The sequence below is a fragment of the Betta splendens genome, chromosome 24 (genome assembly GCF_900634795.4).
Source record: "Betta splendens chromosome 24, fBetSpl5.4, whole genome shotgun sequence".
In the NCBI taxonomy this organism is placed as follows: Eukaryota; Metazoa; Chordata; class Actinopteri; order Anabantiformes; family Osphronemidae; genus Betta; species Betta splendens.
In genome coordinates, this window is record NC_040901.2 from 3,490,855 (window position 1) to 3,512,950 (window position 22,096).

The following is a 22,096-nucleotide window of genomic DNA, read 5'->3' on the forward strand; positions in this document are numbered from 1 at the left end:
TTGAAAGGGCTGGGCTGAAGGACAGCACAGAGGCACTCATCCTGGCTGCACAGGAGCAGGCCCTGAGCACCAGAGCCATAGAGGCCCAGATCTACCACACCAGACAAGACCCAAGGTGTAGACTGTGCAAAGAGGCCCCAGAGACGGTCCAGCACATAACTGCAGGGTGTAAGATGCTGGCAGGCAAAGCATACATGGAACACCATAACCAAGTGGCTGGCATAGTATACAGGAACATCTGCGCGGAGTATGGACTGGAAACCCCAAGGTCAAAGTGGGAAACACCTCCCAAGGTGGTAGAGAACGAGCGAGCCAGATCCTGTGGGACTTCCAGATCCAGACTGACAGAATGGTAATGGCGAACCAACCAGACATTGTGGTGGTGGATAAAGAGCAGAGGAAAGCCGTAGTGGTGGATGTGACAATACCAAGCGATGGCAACATCAGGAAAAAGGAACATGAGAAACTAGAGAAATACCAAGGGCTCAGAGAAGAACTGGAGAAGGCTTGGAAGGTGAAGGCCACAGTGGTGCCTGTGGTGATCGGAGCACTAGGGGCTGTGACCCCCAAACTGGAGGAGTGGCTACGACAGATCCCTGGAAAAACATCCGAAATCTCAGTCCAGAAAAGTGCAGTCCTAGGAACAGCAAAGATACTGCGCAGAACCCTCAAGCTCCCTGGCCTCTGGTAGAGGACCCGAGCTTGGAAAGTGGATGAGACCACCCGCGGAGGGTGAGAATAGAGTGTATATATATATATATATATATATATATATATATATATATATATATATATATATATATATATATATATATATATATATATTGATCAGCAGAAGATATGTAGATATTTATTTCTTCATACATGTCCAAGTCCAACTTCTGATTAGATGACTGCCAAATGTATTCATTATGGTAAGCAGACAGAGCCTTATATCAGACAAGACTGTGTAAGATGCTGAGGCAGGGAAACTTATTCAACCAGCCTGAAAAGGTATAATATTACATGGTATTATTTGTTATGAGTTCATGCAAAGCAAATGGTGTCTTTTTGCACATTGAACTGTTAAGTTTTGTTTTTGTTTTAATTGTTGCTGTTAATTTAAAAAATGTTTTGCAGGAACACAGAAGTACAGTATGGCACCAGAGATTACTGTCAACGTCAGTGCTGCTGACCACATACCCCTGTGTTATGAATTAGATAAGAGGTTTTACATATTGATAAACAGTACTTCAACCGTATGTGTTTTCTTATATGTTTTCCTTGGCTGTTTATCAGTTGTTATTGTATGTGGAAATCTTTTCATTATAATCTCTATTATTTACTTCAAGCAGCTCCACAATCCTACAAACTCTCTCATCCTCTCGCTGGCTGTTGCTGACCTGCTGGTTGGGCTGCTAGTGTTTCCCTTCAACACCAGATTTACTGTGAGCTTCTGTCTTGATCGTGGGCATTTATATTGCAAACTACGAAACACTTTTGATGTAACACTGAGCACAGCTTCCATTTTGAATTTATGTTGTATTTCTATTGATAGATACTACGCAGTGTGTCAACCTCTCACCTACAGAGCTAAGATGAATTTTCATGTTGTTGGTACTATGATTCTGATGACCTGGACTGTTTCCGTTCTAGTTTCTGTTGGCTTTTTAGTTTCAGAATTTAATTATGAAAAGTGTGAAAAGTCCTGTCTTATTGATATTTTACTTGCAAATATTTTGGGACCTATTTTAGCATTTTATGTCCCAGTGGTCATAATGTTATGTATATACCTAAAGATTTTCCTTGTTGCACAGAGGCAGGCACGTAGTATACAGAACAAGAGCTGTCAAATGAGAACATTTGCATCCACTGTGAGTAAGCTGGAAAGAAAGGCCACTAAAACTCTCGCTACTGTTTTGGGAGTTTTTCTGATGTGTTGGACTCCTTTCTTTCTGTGCTTTAGCTTCCAGCTTTTACACGGCGTCTCGGTGCCAGATTCAGTGTTTGAAACGCTCAATTGGTTTGCATTGTCAAACTCAATGCTTAATCCTTTTATTTACGCTTTCTTCTACAGCTGGTTCCGAGCAGCTTTCAAAATCATTGTTTCTGGAAAAATATTTCAAGGTGATTTTGGTAACACAAAACTGACTTAGCGTATTGTTAGAAATCCAAATTAACAAAGTTATGACAAACCTACAAAATTATCAACAGTGAGAATTAAGCAATTTATTCATGCTGTATGTATCCATGTATTTTATCAACACAGAGCCTTTTTCCCTTTATTCTTTCTTAAAGGATCAATATTTTTGATGCTAATGTTAGAAGTAGTTGGATACAAAAAATTACTTTGAATTTTTTTACAATTTTTTTTGTTTGTTTATGCTTTGCAGTTACTGTTACTAATGAACAGATAAGGTTTATCATATTTAGTTTAATGTGCTTTTATGCAGGTCTGAGCTTATAAATCTATATAATAACTCTAACGGGAGTGTATTTGATTGATCTTGTATTTGTGCAACCTAAGTAAAAGATAGGTTCAAATAAAATAGGCAATTTCAACCAATGTTGGAATGTGTGTAATTTGTGACTGCAACATGCATAAACTGCTGGATGACACACTGCAGTTATTATTCATTATTACTATTTGATAAGTTTTTAATAATCCTGCATACATTTATACTGTGTATATATACATACTGTATGTCTCAGGTGACAGCCTATATTTAATACTGTATGTATATTTTCAGTTAACGATGATTGTAATAAACTATTGTGGTTAATCCTATATGATGACAAATGTAACCCAAAGAAAAATTTTAATATCTACGGATATGAATAGTAAATATGATGATTTAAAAAGCGCAAAATATGCAACTCATTATTATTTTATTATTTCTTATAAAACAGTTTTGATTTGTTGATGAAATGTGTAAGTCTTTACAAAGTAAGTAAAAGTAAAAAGATGTATTTCATTAATAATTGTTAAACTTCACTGAAAACTTCACTGACTTTCAATGGGGGCTGACCAAAACGACCTTGGGTAGTATATAAGAATGAAGGGACACTAAGATTCCTCCATATTTATGCAGAGAAATTATAATTTTGTTCCTCTGCAAAAGTCTTCCGACACAGCTCAGAAGACTTTTTGCCTCAGGCTCACGCACTACAACTAGTGCTTCCTGGTTTCCTCTGTACCTCCCCAAGCAACAGTTGTTCTAAGAAGGGGGCGGAATCAGCCTGCTGCAGAAAAACTGCTCTGTCTGCCATTGTTTTCCTTGCATACCCATACAGCACTATTATTCAATGGCTGAAGGTCCCGCTGTAGATTATTTAGAAGACAGGGTGTACTTCAGCACGCACTGTCTGATATTCAAGGTTAGTTGTATGGGCCAGAGTTTAGCGCCAACAAGTCACATTGTACAGAGGAGTACGAACAGCCAAGAGCCAGATGAATCATGTCTCTCGCTGAAAGAAACACAACTAAATCTAACGGACAAACGTACAGACACTGCTTTACATTTTTAACAAAAGGTTATATTTACGTGTGTGCTTAAATGAAAACATTGTTTGTAAGTTGTTTAGCAGCTTTTTATTTTGAATCAAAGCCAACAGTTGTTAGAAAGCTGCTGATTCCTCATTTAGCCAAAACCCTCTTCTTTTCTTCATCTGCTGTTAGTGCCTGGAAAAACAAGATGGTGATCCCTTCCAAGAGTCTCTGTGACAATATGTGACCTGCCGATGTTGCCTACAAAAGGATGAAATTAATTACTGAATTAGTATTAAAGTTGCTACTAGTCAGGCTAATACACAGGCTAACGTAAGTAGCATAAGCTAGCTGTCACAGCCTGGACTCACTTCCTGTTTTATCTTCTTGTACTTCCGGTTTTGTCTTGTCACTTTTAGTTTAGCTTTACTTTGCAGTCACATGATCTCACCAGCCTTCCTCTATCAGTCATTACTAACATAGCATTCAAGCACCATGTCTGCATTTACCCATTGTCAGATTGTCTGCGTTCTCATAGCCAGCACTCCAGCATTACCTTCGTCTAATTACCGTGTATGACCCAGCCTTGTTACCTCGTCTTGTCTTTTGTCCAGTCTCTGACAGTACCTAGCTGTGAGTTTTGACCATTGCCTGTTTTTGACTTTGTTTTTGCCTGCACCTTGTCGGATCCTGCCTTACCTATGCTGTGTATGACCTGCACCTGCCTGACTTCGAACTCTTAAAACCTCAGCTTTTACTCTAGTTTACGCTGTGCATTTGGGTCCTTCTTCCCGGAGTTTTGTGACACTGGCTTTAAGCTGGCAGTGCTTGCTGGCATGGCAAGTGGTATTTGAACCAGATTTTGTTGAGATTCAGCCCTTCGACCTGCTGGAGGAGTTTTGTTTTTAGGTTGTGTTCTTTGTTTTGTCATGTGACTTCTTGTTTCAATTCATGTGTGCAATTAGTCTAATTGTGTTCACCTGTGTTTTTAGTTTAGTTTAAGTCCTAGTTTATGTCTAGTTGTGGGTTGGTCCATTGCGTTTTGTTTAATGCTACGTTGCCACGTCCATCGAGCTCTCTGTGTCAAGGTTTGTTTTGTTTTTTTTTAATTTATTTGTTTGTTTGTTTGTGTGCCTTTGTTCTGTGTGTATTATATGTTTTAGCGTTTCATCATTTATTAAATACATTTACTCCTGGGGTGTGTTTCAAAAAGCAGGGTTGATTAACCTTCTGCTAAACCCTGAACTCTGGGTTGATTAACCCAGAACCTGCTTATCGTGAGTATGTCGGTTTCAAAATACCTGATGAGAGTTAGGTTAATCTACCTCCTGTCGGTAACCCAGAGTTAACGCATGTGCACGGCGTATATATAAAGACATTGTCAATGGATCGCCGAATTCACGAGTCACCATGGAAATCCGAAGCGACAATAAAAGGGCATCGTATTTCACCGGCGGAGTTGGAGGTTTTAATTTAGAGAATGAAGAATTTAAGCCAATTATTAACAGAAAAAGCAACACAGCTGCATTTGCGAAGAAAAAAAGAAGAAAAAAAAGTAAATTGAGTTTATTTAATTACCATTATGTTCTCTCTCTTTTATCTATGCCCTCTCCTCTTTTATGGTAAAGGGAAAATGAACATAACTTCCACATCGTTTTGTACTATTAATTCCATTTATTCCGAGATTTGAATAATATTAGATAATAGTAATATTCTTGTTCAAAAGGTGTAATCCTTCTGGAGCAAGAGGAACTCTGTCCCAAGTCAAAATGAAACACAAAATCCTACAAAATGGTAAGATTTGATTGCACAATTACAGGGTCTATATTTTGCATAGGCTTCTACAATGTTGTAGTACTCTGACTTTATTTCACTTTGATCTTATGGGTTGCATTTTCTTGCAGTCACTGATGGACGGATTGTATTATTGGACCCTCCAGAAGCACACAGTCTGGGACATTGTGTGAAGCAATGTGAATAATATTCAATTTAAATTTTCAGGACATGAAGAAATGATGAGTGCTTTAGTGCAGAAACCTTAATAAAAGCAATTCTGACATCATAAATTCTCTCTGCTCTCTTGATCAGCAGAGGATGTTTTTTTTGATACATGTCCAAGTCCAACTTCTGATTGGATGACTGCCAAATGTATTCATTATGGTAAGCAGACAGAGCCTTATATCAGACAAGACTGTGTAAGATGCTGATGCGGGGAAAGTTACTCAACCAGCCTGAAAAGGTATAATATTACATGGTATTATTTGTAATGAGTTTATGCAGAGCAAATGTTGTCTTTTTGCACATTGAACTGTTAAGTTTTGTTTTTCTTTTGATTGTTGCTGTTAATTAAAAATGTTTTGCAGGAAAACAAGTACAGTATGGCACCAGAGATTACTGTCAACGTCAGTGCTGCTGACCACATACCCCTGTGTTATGAATTAGATAAGAGGTTTTACATATTGATAAACAGTACTTCAACCGTATGTGTTTTCTTATATGTTTTCCTTGGCTGTTTATCAGTTGTTATTGTATGTGGAAATCTTTTCATTATAATCTCTATTATTTACTTCAAGCAGCTCCACACTCCTACAAACTCTCTCATCCTCTCGCTGGCTGTGGCTGACCTGCTGGTTGGGCTGCTAGTGTTTCCCTTCAACACCAGATTTACTGTGAGCTTCTGTCTTGATCGTGGGCATTTATATTGCAAACTACGAAACACTTTTGATGTAACACTGAGCACAGCTTCCATTTTGAATTTATGTTGTATTTCTATTGATAGATACTACGCAGTGTGTCAACCTCTCACCTACAGAGCTAAGATGAATTTTCATGTTGTTGGTACTATGATTCTGATGACCTGGACTGTTTCCGTTCTAGTTTCTGTTGGCTTTTTAGTTTCAGAATTTAATTATGAAAAGTGTGAAAAGTCCTGTCTTATTGATATTTTACTTGCAAATATTTTGGGACCTATTTTAGCATTTTATGTCCCAGTGGTCATAATGTTATGTATATACCTAAAGATTTTCCTTGTTGCACAGAGGCAGGCACGTAGTATACAGAACAAGAGCTGTCAAATGAGAACATTTGCATCCACTGTGAGTAAGCTGGAAAGAAAGGCCACTAAAACTCTCGCTACTGTTTTGGGAGTTTTTCTGATGTGTTGGACTCCTTTCTTTCTGTGCTTTAGCTTCCAGCTTTTACACGGCGTCTCGGTGCCAGATTCAGTGTTTGAAACGCTCAATTGGTTTGCATTGTCAAACTCAATGCTTAATGCTTTTATTTACGCTTTCTTCTACAGCTGGTTCCGAGCAGCTTTCAAAATCATTGTTTCTGGAAAAATATTTCAAGGTGATTTTGGTAACACAAAACTGACTTAGCATATTGTTAGAAATCCAAAATAACAAAGTTATGACAAACCTACAAAATTATCAACAGTGAGAATTAAGCAATTTATTCATGCTGTATGTATCCATGTATTTTATCAACACAGAGCCTTTTTCCCTTTATTCTTTCTTAAAGGATCAATATTTTTGATGCTAATGTTAGAAGTAGTTGGATACAAAAAATTACTTTGAATTTTTTTACAATTTTTTTTGTTTGTTTATGCTTTGCAGTTACTGTTACTAATGAACAGATAAGGTTTATCATATTTAGTTTAATGTGCTTTTATGCAGGTCTGAGCTTATAAATCTATATAATAACTCTAACGGGAGTGTATTTGATTGATCTTGTATTTGTGCAACCTAAGTAAAAGATAGGTTCAAATAAAATAGGCAATTTCAAACAATGTTGGAATGTGTGTAATTTGTGACTGCAACATGCATAAACTGCTGGATGACACACTGCAGTTATTATTCATTATTACTATTTGATAAGTTTTTAATAATCCTGCATACATTTATACTGTGTATATATACATACTGTATGTCTCAGGTGACAGCCTATATTTAATACTGTATGTATATTTTCAGTTAACGATGATTGTAATAAACTATTGTGGTTAATCCTATATGATGACAAATGTAACCCAAAGAAAAATTTTAATATCTACGGATATGAATAGTAAATATGATGATTTAAAAAGCGCAAAATATGCAACTCATTATTATTATATTATTTCTTATAAAACAGTTTTGATTTGTTGATGAAATGTGTAAGTCTTTACAAAGTAAGTAAAAGTAAAAAGATGTATTTCATTAATAATTGTTAAACTTCACTGAAAACTTCACTGACTTTCAATGGGGGCTGACCAAAACGACCTTGGGTAGTATATAAGAATGAAGGGACACTAAGATTCCTCCATATTTATGCAGAGAAATTATTATTTTGTTCCTCTGCAAAAGTCTTCCGACACAGCTCAGAAGACTTTTTGCCTCAGGCTCACGCACTACAACTAGTGCTTCCTGGTTTCCTCTGTACCTCCCCAAGCAACAGTTGTTCTAAGAAGGGGGCGGAATCAGCCTGCTGCAGAAAAACTGCTCTGTCTGCCATTGTTTTCCTTGCATACCCATACAGCACTATTATTCAATGGCTGAAGGTCCCGCTGTAGATTATTTAGAAGACAGGGTGTACTTCAGCACGCACTGTCTGATATTCAAGGTTAGTTGTATGGGCCAGAGTTTAGCGCCAACAAGTCACATTGTACAGAGGAGTACGAACAGCCAAGAGCCAGATGAATCATGTCTCTCGCTGAAAGAAACACAACTAAATCTAACGGACAAACGTACAGACACTGCTTTACATTTTTAACAAAAGGTTATATTTACGTGTGTGCTTAAATGAAAACATTGTTTGTAAGTTGTTTAGCAGCTTTTTATTTTGAATCAAAGCCAACAGTTGTTAGAAAGCTGCTGATTCCTCATTTAGCCAAAACCCTCTTCTTTTCTTCATCTGCTGTTAGTGCCTGGAAAAACAAGATGGTGATCCCTTCCAAGAGTCTCTGTGACAATATGTGACCTGCCGATGTTGCCTACAAAAGGATGAAATTAATTACTGAATTAGTATTAAAGTTGCTACTAGTCAGGCTAATACACAGGCTAACGTAAGTAGCATAAGCTAGCTGTCACAGCCTGGACTCACTTCCTGTTTTATCTTCTTGTACTTCCGGTTTTGTCTTGTCACTTTTAGTTTAGCTTTACTTTGCAGTCACATGATCTCACCAGCCTTCCTCTATCAGTCATTACTAACATAGCATTCAAGCACCATGTCTGCATTTACCCATTGTCAGATTGTCTGCGTTCTCATAGCCAGCACTCCAGCATTACCTTCGTCTAATTACCGTGTATGACCCAGCCTTGTTACCTCGTCTTGTCTTTTGTCCAGTCTCTGACAGTACCTAGCTGTGAGTTTTGACCATTGCCTGTTTTTGACTTTGTTTTTGCCTGCACCTTGTCGGATCCTGCCTTACCTATGCTGTGTATGACCTGCACCTGCCTGACTTCGAACTCTTAAAACCTCAGCTTTTACTCTAGTTTACGCTGTGCATTTGGGTCCTTCTTCCCGGAGTTTTGTGACACTGGCTTTAAGCTGGCAGTGCTTGCTGGCATGGCAAGTGGTATTTGAACCAGATTTTGTTGAGATTCAGCCCTTCGACCTGCTGGAGGAGTTTTGTTTTTAGGTTGTGTTCTTTGTTTTGTCATGTGACTTCTTGTTTCAATTCATGTGTGCAATTAGTCTAATTGTGTTCACCTGTGTTTTTAGTTTAGTTTAAGTCCTAGTTTATGTCTAGTTGTGGGTTGGTCCATTGCGTTTTGTTTAATGCTACGTTGCCACGTCCATCGAGCTCTCTGTGTCAAGGTTTGTTTTTTTTTTTTTTAATTTATTTGTTTGTTTGTTTGTGTGCCTTTGTTCTGTGTGTATTATATGTTTTAGCGTTTCATCATTTATTAAATACATTTACTCCTGGGGTGTGTTTCAAAAAGCAGGGTTGATTAACCTTCTGCTAAACCCTGAACTCTGGGTTGATTAACCCAGAACCTGCTTATCGTGAGTATGTCGGTTTCAAAATACCTGATGAGAGTTAGGTTAATCTACCTCCTGTCGGTAACCCAGAGTTAACGCATGTGCACGGCGTATATATAAAGACATTGTCAATGGATCGCCGAATTCACGAGTCACCATGGAAATCCGAAGCGACAATAAAAGGGCATCGTATTTCACCGGCGGAGTTGGAGGTTTTAATTTAGAGAATGAAGAATTTAAGCCAATTATTAACAGAAAAAGCAACACAGCTGCATTTGCGAAGAAAAAAAGAAGAAAAAAAAGTAAATTGAGTTTATTTAATTACCATTATGTTCTCTCTCTTTTATCTATGCCCTCTCCTCTTTTATCGTAAAGGGAAAATGAACATAACTTCCACATCGTTTTGTACTATTAATTCCATTTATTCCGAGATTTGAATAATATTAGATAATAGTAATATTCTTGTTCAAAAGGTGTAATCCTTCTGGAGCAAGAGGAACTCTGTCCCAAGTCAAAATGAAACACAAAATCCTACAAAATGGTAAGATTTGATTGCACAATTACAGGGTCTATATTTTGCATAGGCTTCTACAATGTTGTAGTACTCTGACTTTATTTCACTTTGATCTTATGGGTTGCATTTTCTTGCAGTCACTGATGGACGGATTGTATTATTGGACCCTCCAGAAGCACACAGTCTGGGACATTGTGTGAAGCAATGTGAATAATATTCAATTTAAATTTTCAGGACATGAAGAAATGATGAGTGCTTTAGTGCAGAAACCTTAATAAAAGCGATTCTGACATCATAAATTCTCTCTGCTCTCTTTTGATCAGCAGAGGATGTTTTTTTTGATACATGTCCAAGTCCAACTTCTGATTGGATGACTGCCAAATGTATTCATTATGGTAAGCAGACAGAGCCTTATATCAGACAAGACTGTGTAAAATGCTGAGGCGGGGAAAGTTACTCAACCAGCCTGAAAAGGTATAATATTACATGGTATTATTTGTAATGAGTTTATGCAGAGCAAATGTTGTCTTTTTGCACATTGAACTGTTAAGTTTTGTTTTTCTTTTGATTGTTGCTGTTAATTAAAAATGTTTTGCAGGAAAACAAGTACAGTATGGCACCAGAGATTACTGTCAACGTCAGTGCTGCTGACCACATACCCCTGTGTTATGAATTAGATAAGAGGTTTTACATATTGATAAACAGTACTTCAACCGTATGTGTTTTCTTATATGTTTTCCTTGGCTGCTTATCAGTTGTTATTGTATGTGGAAATCTTTTCATTATAATCTCTATTATTTACTTCAAGCAGCTCCACACTCCTACAAACTCTCTAATCCTCTCGCTGGCTGTGGCTGACCTGCTGGTTGGGCTGCTAGTGTTTCCCTTCAACACCAGATTAACTGTGAGCTTCTGTCTTGATCGTGGGCATTTATATTGCAAACTACGAAACGCTTTTGATGTAACACTGAGCACAGCTTCCATTTTGAATTTATGTTGTATTTCTATTGATAGATACTACGCAGTGTGTCAACCTCTCACCTACAGAGCTAAGATGAATTTTCATGTTGTTGGTACTATGATTCTGATGACCTGGACTGTTTCCGTTGTAGTTTCTGTTTTAGTTTCAGAATTTAATTATGAAAAGTGTGAAAAGTCCTGTCTAATTGATATTTTACTTGCAAATATTTTGGGAGTTATTTTTTCCTTTTATGTCCCAGTGGTCATAATGTTGTGTATATACCTAAAGATTTTCCTTGTTGCACAGAGGCAGGCACGTAGTATACAGAACAAGAGCTGTCAAATGAGAACATTTGGATCGACTGTGAGTAAGCTGGAAAGAAAGGCCACTAAAACTCTCGCTACTGTTTTGGGAGTTTTTCTCATGTGTTGGACTCCTTTCTTTCTGTGTGTTAGCTTCCAGCTTTTACACAGTGTCTTGGTGCCAGACTCAGTGTTTGAAACCCTCAACTGGTTTGCATTGTCTAACTCAATGCTTAATCCTTTTATTTACGCTTTCTTCTACAGCTGGTTCCGAGCAGCTTTCAGAATCATTGTTTCTGGAAAAATATTTCAAGGTGATTTTGGTAACACAAAACTGACTTAGCATATTGTTTGAAAACCTGAAATAACACACAGTTATAACAAACTTATAAAATTATTAACAGTAAAAATTAAGCCATTTATCCCTGCTGTTTGTTTCCATGTATTTAATCAACACAGAGGCTTTTTCCCTTTACTCTTTCTTAAAGGATCAATACTTTTGATGCTAATGTTAAAAGTAGCTGGATACAAAAAATTACTTAGGCTTTTTTTTTACAAAATTTATTTGATTTCTTTATGCTTTGCAGTTACTCAATTCTCAGTGAACAGATAAGGTTTGTCATAGGTAATTTAATGTGCATTTATGCAGTTCTGAGCTAATAAATTTTGTATATAATAAATGTAACTGAAGTGTGTTTGATTGATCTTGCATTTGTGCAGCTTAAGTAAAAGATGAGGTCAATTAAAATAAGCAATTTTAACCAATGTTGGAATGTTTGTAATGTGTGACTGCAACATGTATAAACTGCTGGATGACAAGTAGCAGTTATTATTCATTATTACTATTTGTATTACTATTTATGTTTTTATTAAACATACATGTATACTGTGTATATATACATATGTCTCAGGTGACAGCCTATATTTAAAATGTATATTTTCAGTTAATGATGATGAATCTATTGTGGTTAATCCTAAATTATGACAAATGTAACGCAAAAGGTTTTGTCTACAGATCTGAATAGTAAATGTATGATGCATTCTGAAATTTAAAAAGTGTAAAATATGCAACTTGTATTTGTATTTGTTTGTATTGATAAAGCAGACCCACATGCAGGAAATGGCAACTATGACTACGGCAACAGGTAAAAACATGACAGGGTATGTGGTATAAAAAAGTTCTGATAATTGTTGTGTGTAAGTCCTCAAAATAAAAATGGTGAAATATAGAATACATGTATCTGTGTGCTTCAAGTGTAAGCGTAAAAAGATGTATTTCATTAATTCAATAATTGTTATTAAAAGATAAAAAGGTGCAGCTTATAAAAGAAGATCTTGCAAAACAAGAATTACATATGTATGGGATTGATTAATCAATTGATTGGCTAGTGCGCAGGCGCATGCCTTGCTGCAGCACGCATCGATTGCTCTGTCTTACTGTCTTGTCTTTTTTGTATTTTTCATCACTTTTATCTACTGTGTGTGATTTTCTTTAATTAGTCTTAGTATTTAAGGTGCACCCTCTCTGATCATGTTGTTCGAGAGAGTTTTTGCGTACGTTTTTTTGCTAGGATTCATACTTTTCCTCGTAAAGCTGGTGTAGTGGACGCGACGCCAAGCAAACTTTGTTTACACCGGGGACCAGCTGATCTCACTAGTTTGGCAGCAAAATACCTTTGCTAAGTGCAGTTTGATGTGTTTCACAAACAGACCTTGCAACACAACACAGTTACCATACATGTTAGAATTTGATAAAACAATGACATAACCCCAAATCACAAATTGATTTAGGCTGTGACACAGGACAGGGAAATAACAGACATAACCGTGTTCATCTGCAATTTCTTATTGTAGTGATCACCCAGCTGTAGCTCTGAACTGCAAAGGACAAAATGTCACAAAATGCGAAAAAAAGACGATGCACTTCTACTGTGCTCAGTGTGTGTAAATGAACCATAGAGTCATCGGAATCACGCTCCAGAATGTCTAAAAAGTGGATTTTTCATGATCAGTCCCCTTTAAGGATGCCCACCCTTTACTGCCCTCCCCCCTCTGGGAAAGTCTACATGGTGTAGCTGAGCAGAGGATGCTGGTCCAACTCCTCTCTATCCTAGACAACACCTCCCACCCCCTACACAATGTGTGGCTGGACAGAGGAGCACCTTCAGCCAGAGCCTGATCAGTATTAGGTGCTCCACAGAACGCCACCGGAGATCCTTCCTACCAGTGCCATCAGTCTGTGCAACTCCTCCTCTCTCTGTAAGGGTTGATCTTCATCTAGGCAATAACATGTACCTCCAACTGTGACAGTGATCAAAGTGTGCAAATATAATTTTCCTCTGGGATTAATAAAGTTTTTTTAATCTTCACTCTTGGTTGTACAGTATGGGAACTAGACCTCCCACAGCTAGGGCACATGGAAACAGCTTTAAGACACACTGGTGTTACCGGTCACGCCTCCTCCTGAGGCTATATAGCCCTTAAGAACATGTCTTTTAAGAATATGTGCACACCCACCGCTCTAACATCTGATACAACATATTGGCTTCACATAATTCCATGATTATCGGTCGCGGTTTAATATGATTTGAATGCGTATGGCCAAGTTAAGACGTAGAGCCCATCTGGAACTACAGCCGCTTATTTAGGGTTTAAACTTCCACAAGTTGTCAATGAATGTTTTCCAGTAGTCGTAAATTTTACGCAAATAACCGTAATAATCATAGGAATTTGTTTTACAGCAGTTGCCGATTGTAACTCTGACAGACGCCAGAGCTCAGCAGATCTAGAGCGACACATTACAGCGACATGTTTGATCCTACATGTTTACTCTGTGTGTGCAAAACTGCAGTTTGACTTGTTTTGACTACGTGTTTCATTGTGGCTGAGATCACTAAATCGCCCTATGTACGTTTGCAAGCGGATTTTAATCAAAGCACTGATCTCTCGTTACCTGTGCTTGAAATTTGGTGGAGACATCAAACTCTTACACAAGTTACACAAACCCTAATGGCCTATAGTTTGAATACACGACCAATCATTGACTAAAAAACAACAACAGATGATATGTGACGTGTTTTGGAGTCATGTGTCCAGACAGAGAGTGACCAATACACAAATGTATGGATGTGCAAATGCAGGCTACAAGAGAAACAGAGGAGTCGCGCACTAGATGTAGAGAGAACAAAAACACACGGAATTGGATTTAAAACTTTTTTTTGATTAGTTATTGCTCATTTGGTCATTTTGTGTTTTTGCCTCAGCAACAGCGTCTTGTGTTTTTGTGTTTTCATCCTTGCCTTTTGCAAGCGCCTTTTGTTTTGAAATAAACCCTTTTTTTAAGAGAAACTATGTCTTCCTTGTTTCTGCATCTGGGCTCCAGTTCGTTCCGAGTGGTAAACGTAACAGAATGCGCCTGTCCGCGGGGAAGACATCAACTCTGTTCAGTTGCTGCTGCTGTCTCCTCTCCAGTTCACACACCTAAAGTGTCCTAATCGCTCCCGATGAATGCGTTTCCAGATTGACTGGTGATGCTGCACTGGTTGTTCCCAGTTACAGCAGCTGTTTGAAGCAGGGAAAACCAAGTAAGCTGTCCTTGTCAATGCCTTGACAATGTTTTGTCGTTTCTAAAACAGTCTTTACAGTTTTACAAGGCGTAATAAGACGCGAGGACTGAATAAGTATGCTGTTAATTGCCTGTCTTTTTTGTCTTCTTTGGATTGAAAACCAAATATTATGAATTATATTATAAACAATATATGTTAATGTTCTCAAATAATATAATATTACCGCTCCCCGTGGCTTCCAGAGTTTTTTTTTCCATTGAAAACATGGGTGTTACGGGTTGCCAACCCCTGGTCTAGATCATCCTCATCATTCACGTTTTTAAAATGTAGCAGCTTGTCTGCCACAAATCAAATGATACCGTTCTAAGCATGCAGCTTCTTATTTCCAGTTTTAAACTGCCATAACGTGTAAATAGGACCATCAGCCTCTTGAAAGGATGGTGGCGCTGCCTGGATCGGACTGAGGGTGTGCTGTCACCTTGCCACAGTAGCAGCATTGTGTTGGCATGCGGCATCCTTCACAATGTGGCACACTGGCACGCAATCCCCTCCCCCTCTCGACAACGCAGACACAGTACTCATCTACGTACCTGCCACCCAGGAGACAATTTTGACTTGGCAACATCTGATTTCCACGGTAAGACACATAAAATACTTTTCAGCAATGATCTTAAAGTGTCATTCAAGGACACCGATGAGTTTGTCCGAGCAATCATTTATGTTGTGAACTCCTCTCACAATCTCCTTCTGTGTGTCCAGCACAGCACACGTTAGGACACAACCTGTGGAATGGACATCAGAATCCGGTCGGCCCGCCTGGAAGAAACCTCTTCCACTGGAAGTGCCAACGGCAGCCCTGGTGCCAGTGGGGTCCACTGGTTTTCCCACAATCCCAGCATCACTTGTATCAAAGGGTGTTACACGCACGGGACAAACTGGACTGTAACTGGACTCTAAAACAGACTACAATCACCTACAAACTGGACTAAAGGGAGGACCCAAACGCAAAGACCCACACACACACATACAGTACGTAAAACTAGTATGATTTTAATAGAACAACGAAACATTAACCACAGGAACAAGAAGTAATAGCTAACTGAAAACCACTACCATGCTGGAGAACTAAATAATACGCCAGCTGTTTTCAATCCAGTCATTCAGTTTTGTATTTGTACCAGCACTTACCTGAATTCCAGCATTCTGTTAGTTGCCTACCTGTTACTGTACCACTCTGTCTGATTGCCTGTCTCGCCTTCTGGATTCTCCCTGTCGGTACTGTAGCCTGGATCTTTTGCCGTGTATGATCTCCTGCCTGTTTTGACCTGTTTACCTGCCTGCCATCTTGTATCGTTGCCAATCTGTCTTCCTGTTTTTGACCCTTGCCTGAATTTGACCTGAGAACTATCAAACTGTTTTATCTGCACCTACGAGTCTCTGAAGCTGTGCATGTGGGTCCGCCGCCTCCGCTCAAAGCTCGCTTGTGACAGTATGATCTGGCCAGACTTGGACCCAGCCAGCTCCGGAGTGATTTTTGTTTTTCCCACTTACCTGCCAGAGGAGGACAGTGTTTCCCGACGCCATGGAATTTTTGTGTGTCGAGATTCCCGGGTACCTCGGCGTTAGTTTCTCGGCGTTGGCGAAGGACGATCAGGAGGCGGCCAGCCCGGGCGCCCAGCTGAGCGCCATCACGGTGGCGGTTCTCGTCCCGGAGAATGAGGACAGGGGGCTGGACCTTCCCAGCGTTCGCTCCCTGTAGGACCAGCTGTGTTCGAGACACGATGAGCTAAAGCGCGATCGGCGATGCCATGGTTCTGCACTCAACGCCGGTTTGTGGCCTCCCAACGACGCTCCATCAACAGACAGCCTGGGTTGCCCCGGTTCCCTGTTAAGCCCTCAGCTCCGACGTACCAGCAGTAATGGGACAGTGCTCTGGCGCCACCTGCTTGGAAACGGCCGTAATCTGGTTTGGCCCAAGAACGTTATGAAGAAAGTAAATATTTAAATAAATGACAGACAATTATGTAAACTGACCATGAAATTAAAAAATAATCACAAACATTTTACAAATTAAGGGTATTATTATGAAAAATGTTTCATTATGCTGCAAAATGTTTTATTTCAAAATGTAATTTTTCCAGAGTCGAATTTTATTGGATAATGCCCTTTTACCTAGTGCCGTATTTATTTCATAATGCCACTTTTCAGCCGAATGACTCTGTCTGTCAGTCAAGTCAAACAGTGCGGAGGTAGTTATACGATTGGCTACTCCTTAACTCAGACATAAGCAACAGAAAAAAGTCTAGTGGCAATAATCAGTGCTACCTACTAGATGGTAGTATACGCTTGAAATGTAGTTATAGCTCTGACAACTGAGGCGTTTTCATTTGTGAGCATTTCTTTATGACATCAAACTATTTAGTGACAAAGACAGGATGAGAATTGAAACGTCAAAGCGCAGCAACGAGGAGACAGGTTATACAGGTACTGTAAGATACATCATAAACAATACATCTGTCACCGGACCGTCTACATATTACAGAACCAAAGCCATGGATTGTGAAAGCACCGTTTATAATAAAAAAAAGCAAACAATGCAGTGAATTATTGGCATGAACACACAGCAGGTTATTTTCAACATTCCACTGTTAAACATAAACAAACAATATATTTTAGATAGACTTTTACTGATGTAACCACCTTCTTTCTTAGTGGTGCCTTTAGGGTCCCTAACAACACTCTGCTCAAGAAAATGTCATAAGGCCATAATTAAACTATTTAACACTACACAAAGACACAAATACTGTACATTATACATGGAAATGCACAACATTCTCAGATGTTACAGTCGGTATTAGCAAAACATCAGTTTTATAATCTGCGCAACATAAAACTGGATTCAGATGTCAGCTTGACAGACACTAAGAACAACCACTGCAGTGTTAGGAAGTCGTTTACTAGTTAATGTGGTAGATACTGAACACACGAATTTGATAATAATCATTATGAAATAAAATTTCATAATAACGAGCAGATTTTACAGCAGATTTAAACATTTTATAATAATAAGCTAAATTTTGGAAAATGTTTGTGATTAGTTCATAATTTCAAGGTCAGTTTACATAATTGCCTCTCATTATATGTACATGTATTTATTTCATAATATCATATTTACTAATTTAATATTGAACACTTTGGAGTTCCATAGTCAACCTGGTTATGTCCAATCCCAGTAACCTCTGCCTTTTAGAAGACCTAGGATAAGATAAGATAGTCCTTTATTTGTCCCACAATAAGGAAATGTCCTCGTTGTAGCAGCAGTACAGTTATAAAACAAGCGAGCTTGACCTAGAGACAAGCACATCACACACACTTCTTTCTGCCTAAAAAAGGAAAACTAAAAAGAAATTGAGTATAACTAAATAATTGAACATCAAAGATACATTTTCTGTTTTTTAAAATCAATAACTAGAACTACTTCCAAGGGGGCATGTGTGGGAGCTCGGGTGCTGCTCTGTGTGTTGATATGCTGATGGGGGGGTTGGTTTAGAGGATAGGGCATTCTCATAGGTGGTTCTGTCTGCTGGGCTCCTCGATGAACTAGTAGTCTTGCAGGGTTCCTCCTACTTAAGCGCATACACGTACATTTGGGGCCGGGGGGTGGGGGTCAGCTATGGCCTCACCCACCAGCCCTGGTGGAGAGAATCCCCACTCAGTTTTAACTACACAATAGACATCAAAGACTTGAGGACGCTGTCCAGGAGACACATCATCAGCCAGCTCCTGGAAATCTCTTTCACTTTAAAATCACTTTTAATGCACTCTAGCTTCAAAGTGAATGGTGTGGGTGAATGGTGTGGGCACACACACACACGCACGTATGCGTACGTGCGTGTGTGTGTGCGTGTCTATGTATGTGGTGTGGTTGGTGTATGGTGGGGGGTTCTGTTCTACGCTCAGGGTGCATGGATCCGTTGCCAGGTTGGTCTCTTCCTCTGCTATTCCCACCACTGTCCTTATGTGGTGCCATTAGGTATGGTTCGACAAATGGGGATGGCTTACTTTTGGCACGGGGGCTTCTCCTGGCGGACTCCCTACCGATCGTGGGTCCTCAGGCTCCATTCCAAGAGCAAAACTATCCATCACAATACAACACTCAGCTTAATACATGCTTGTTGAACTGCCGGACAGGAAGGAAAAAAAGCATATAGCACTTTGAGTAAGGTTTTCCCAGGAGGGCCTGGAGTGTTTCCTTGAGTAAGTTTTTGGGTCTGGTTATTGATAAAACAGGTCACACTTTAGTTTGTATAACACTAACTGTATCCATGGTCTTTAATGTCAAACCTGTAGTAAAAAGGTAACTCCTTTTCTGCTTTTTTTATGGCGGATGCCCTTCCTGACACAACCGCTCTCTGAGGAGATTGAACGACAGGAGCACGACGTGCTAACCACTGCACCACGGCTGGGGCTGATGTCAAAACTGTAGTACTGGAACTATATGTGTGATGTTTTAACCAACAGTTCCTCTTTTTACAGGAAAGGGTCTCTATACTCCTTGTCCTGGGATGGGTTGATCTCATGAGGGAACAATGTCCAATGCAAGGCTTAACACCCTATGCACTCCAAATGGCTTTGTACAGCCATTTGGAGCCACTTGGACAGTGAAATGTTTTTATCTGACTAATAAGAAAACCAGACTCATTATCTAGATAAATTCAGTGATATAGTTGTGATATATGTGATATATAGTTGTTATAGTAAAGATAATGACTGCTCAAACGCAACATGAGTCAGTCACACTGATATTTGCTGAGGTGCCACAGTGCTTTAAGCAGACAGCTAATGTGGCAGCCACTAGACAGCAGCTTTATTGTATTATTGTGTTTCTTTGTGGATGAAGTACGACACTGGTCTCTTTAGTGGAGCTGCTGAACCAGATAAACTGCTGCACTAGGATGCTGTCTGGTAATTGTTGCATTCAAGGTTAACTGCTTGAGGCTGTTGACAGACATTGATGTGGCTAACTGTTACATCACTCAGCAGTCTAGTTAAGATGGTGTCTAAGACACACTGTAGATGAGTTAGATAATTAAATATCTTTATGCTGTATTCCTTTAACTGAATCCAGTTGCAACTGACAATTATTTCCTGGAGCTAGTGTCCCTTAATTCGATATCAATGATATAATTGTACTGGAACAGAGTTAAGATCATCAACTGTAAAGTAAGCACAGTGAAAGAGCTATAATGTCAACTATAGCAACTTTATTTGTAATTATAAATGATCACAACAAAGAGGCGTTTCATTATTATTATTATTTGCCTAATTAAGATTTGCTGTGACTGGCATTCTTTACCCAAACACTAGATCAATGCTATTTTCCGTTAGCAAAATCACCATTGTATATTTTTCCAAATATTATAATTATGAAATCTGCTAGAACCAGCTGTGAAAGATGATGAAAGGTTGCACAGAAGGAAAACAGAAACAAGCGAACAAAAAAACATTTCCAGAAGAGTTTTGTTGCTTTTCTCTCTATTTCGTTAATAGTTTACAGTTTTGTTGCTGGATCTGGAAACTCAATTACAATTAGAATCACATTAAACATTGGTAGATACTAAATTTCTGTTAAGATATTCATATTCATTGTATTAACATTAACTTTAATGGCAGTTTCTGTCTCTCAGCTAGTAAGTCAATGCAGTTTTGAATTAGCAAAATCCCCTTTCAATATCTTTCCAGATATTATCATTCGAAAAGCTGCTCGGAACCAGCTATAGAAAAAAGCATAAATAAACGGATTAAGCATTGAATTCGATAGTGTAAGCCAATTAAGGGTTTCAATCACAGAAACTGGCACTGAGTTATTAGTAAATGGCAAAAATGTTATACAAAGAAAGAAAGGAGTCCAACATAAAAGAAAAACTCCTAGAACAGTAGCCAGGGTTTTGGTTGCCTTTCTCTCCAATTTACTAACAGCTGCTCCTGACTTTGTGCTTTGACAAATTGTACTCTGGATTTTGTGTGTCTGTCTCTGTGCAACGAGAAAAATCTTCAGGTAGATACAGAGTATTATGATCACTGGGAGATAGAATGATAAAAGAGGTCCAATCGTGTTTGCCATGAGGACATCTATTAAACATCTATCCGCACATGTTCCATTGCTTAAACCAGCAATTATGACACTAATTCCAATGAAAGCAGAAACTCCCCAGCTCACAGTGATCATAATCACAACACCATGGTAACTTATCTTAGTTCGATACGCTAGAGGCTGACACACTGCGTAATATCTGTCCACAGAAATGCAGCATAGATTCAGAATAGAACATGTGCTCAGTGTTATATCAAAGCTGCTACGTATTTTACAGAACAAATGTTCGTGATACAGACACGAGCTGAGAGAAAATGCCATGCTAAAGGGGAACACCAACACCCCAATGAGCAGGTCAGCCACAGCCAGTGAGAGAACAAGGTAGTTTGTAGGAGTGTGGAGCTGATTAAAATAAATGACAGATATTATTACTAAAAGATTTCCACATACTGTAACAACAGACAGTAATACAAGGAAAATGTACAATACAACACAGGTAACAGAAGGGGTGGTTGTTAAAATGTAAGTGAAATTGTCTCTTGCATAACAGGGATGTGTGTTTGTTAAAAAAGTTGTGTTGAGACTAATTTCTTCCATCTTTTGATGTTCCTAGACATCAAAACAATACATATCAGTGAAAGAGAAAGAGTGCATTTAAAATAATATTTTATCAAGAACATGAACATTAGAAGCCATGACACTATGAACAATACCCTATTAAAAAATTGTGTGTGTACTGTATGTTAGCTCATATTTCATACCTGATAAAGCCTTGCTTCTTACTGTTGTTACATAAGATAGCTATTATTATTCACCCTATTACTGTATATACAGGCCTCTCTTTTGTGACGTGTCACTGTTGTCCAATCAGAAACAAAGACCCCAGGATGGCCAATAATCATCTAGAAAAGGAAGCTTGTCTGACCTATGAGAAAAACTGTAACCCAGTCATCTGCCTCCAAATTAAAACGCGTTTTGGGTTAAAGGAGTGTCAAAATGGGTGTGGCTTAAAAGCAGCAACCTCATAATTGTAGTGGTGGGAACTTGTCAAACACTATCTAGTAAAGATGGTGACACCCTAATAAAAAGCATATGAAAATAAAGGAAGGCGGATGGATAATTAGACTTATTTAAATAATAAGAGTAATTAAGAAAAGAAAAATAACTTTGACACCCTGGACATTATGCAGCCACCTCAAAGGCAAAGAGAAGACCAAGGTTTGAATAGGCCA

At 38.7% G+C, this 22,096-nt stretch overlaps 4 protein-coding genes across 4 annotated transcripts; 3 read left to right on the forward strand and 1 right to left on the reverse strand.

Moving 5' to 3' along the window:
- The first annotated feature begins 897 nt into the window (after positions 1-897).
- LOC129603709 (trace amine-associated receptor 1-like) lies at positions 898-2,837 on the forward strand. Its single transcript, XM_055506467.1, has one exon. It carries the CDS (start codon positions 1,137-1,139, stop codon positions 2,133-2,135), a length of 999 nt encoding a protein of 332 aa, XP_055362442.1. The 5' UTR covers positions 898-1,136; the 3' UTR covers positions 2,136-2,837.
- Positions 2,838-5,762: 2,925 nt separating this feature from the next.
- Positions 5,763-7,233, forward strand: LOC129603710 (trace amine-associated receptor 1-like). Its single transcript, XM_055506468.1, has one exon. It carries the CDS (start codon positions 5,845-5,847, stop codon positions 6,841-6,843), a length of 999 nt encoding a protein of 332 aa, XP_055362443.1. The 5' UTR covers positions 5,763-5,844; the 3' UTR covers positions 6,844-7,233.
- A 2,556-nt stretch (positions 7,234-9,789) lies between these two features.
- LOC114850048 (trace amine-associated receptor 1-like) lies at positions 9,790-12,277 on the forward strand. Its single transcript, XM_029141992.3, has one exon. The coding sequence runs from the start codon at positions 10,555-10,557 to the stop codon at positions 11,545-11,547; it is 993 nt and encodes a 330-aa protein (XP_028997825.1). The 5' UTR covers positions 9,790-10,554; the 3' UTR covers positions 11,548-12,277.
- A 7,842-nt stretch (positions 12,278-20,119) lies between these two features.
- LOC114849702 (trace amine-associated receptor 1-like) lies at positions 20,120-21,709 on the reverse strand. Its single transcript, XM_029141392.2, has one exon. It carries the CDS (start codon positions 21,459-21,461, stop codon positions 20,466-20,468), a length of 996 nt encoding a protein of 331 aa, XP_028997225.1. The 5' UTR covers positions 21,462-21,709; the 3' UTR covers positions 20,120-20,465.
- Positions 21,710-22,096: the final 387 nt, after the last annotated feature.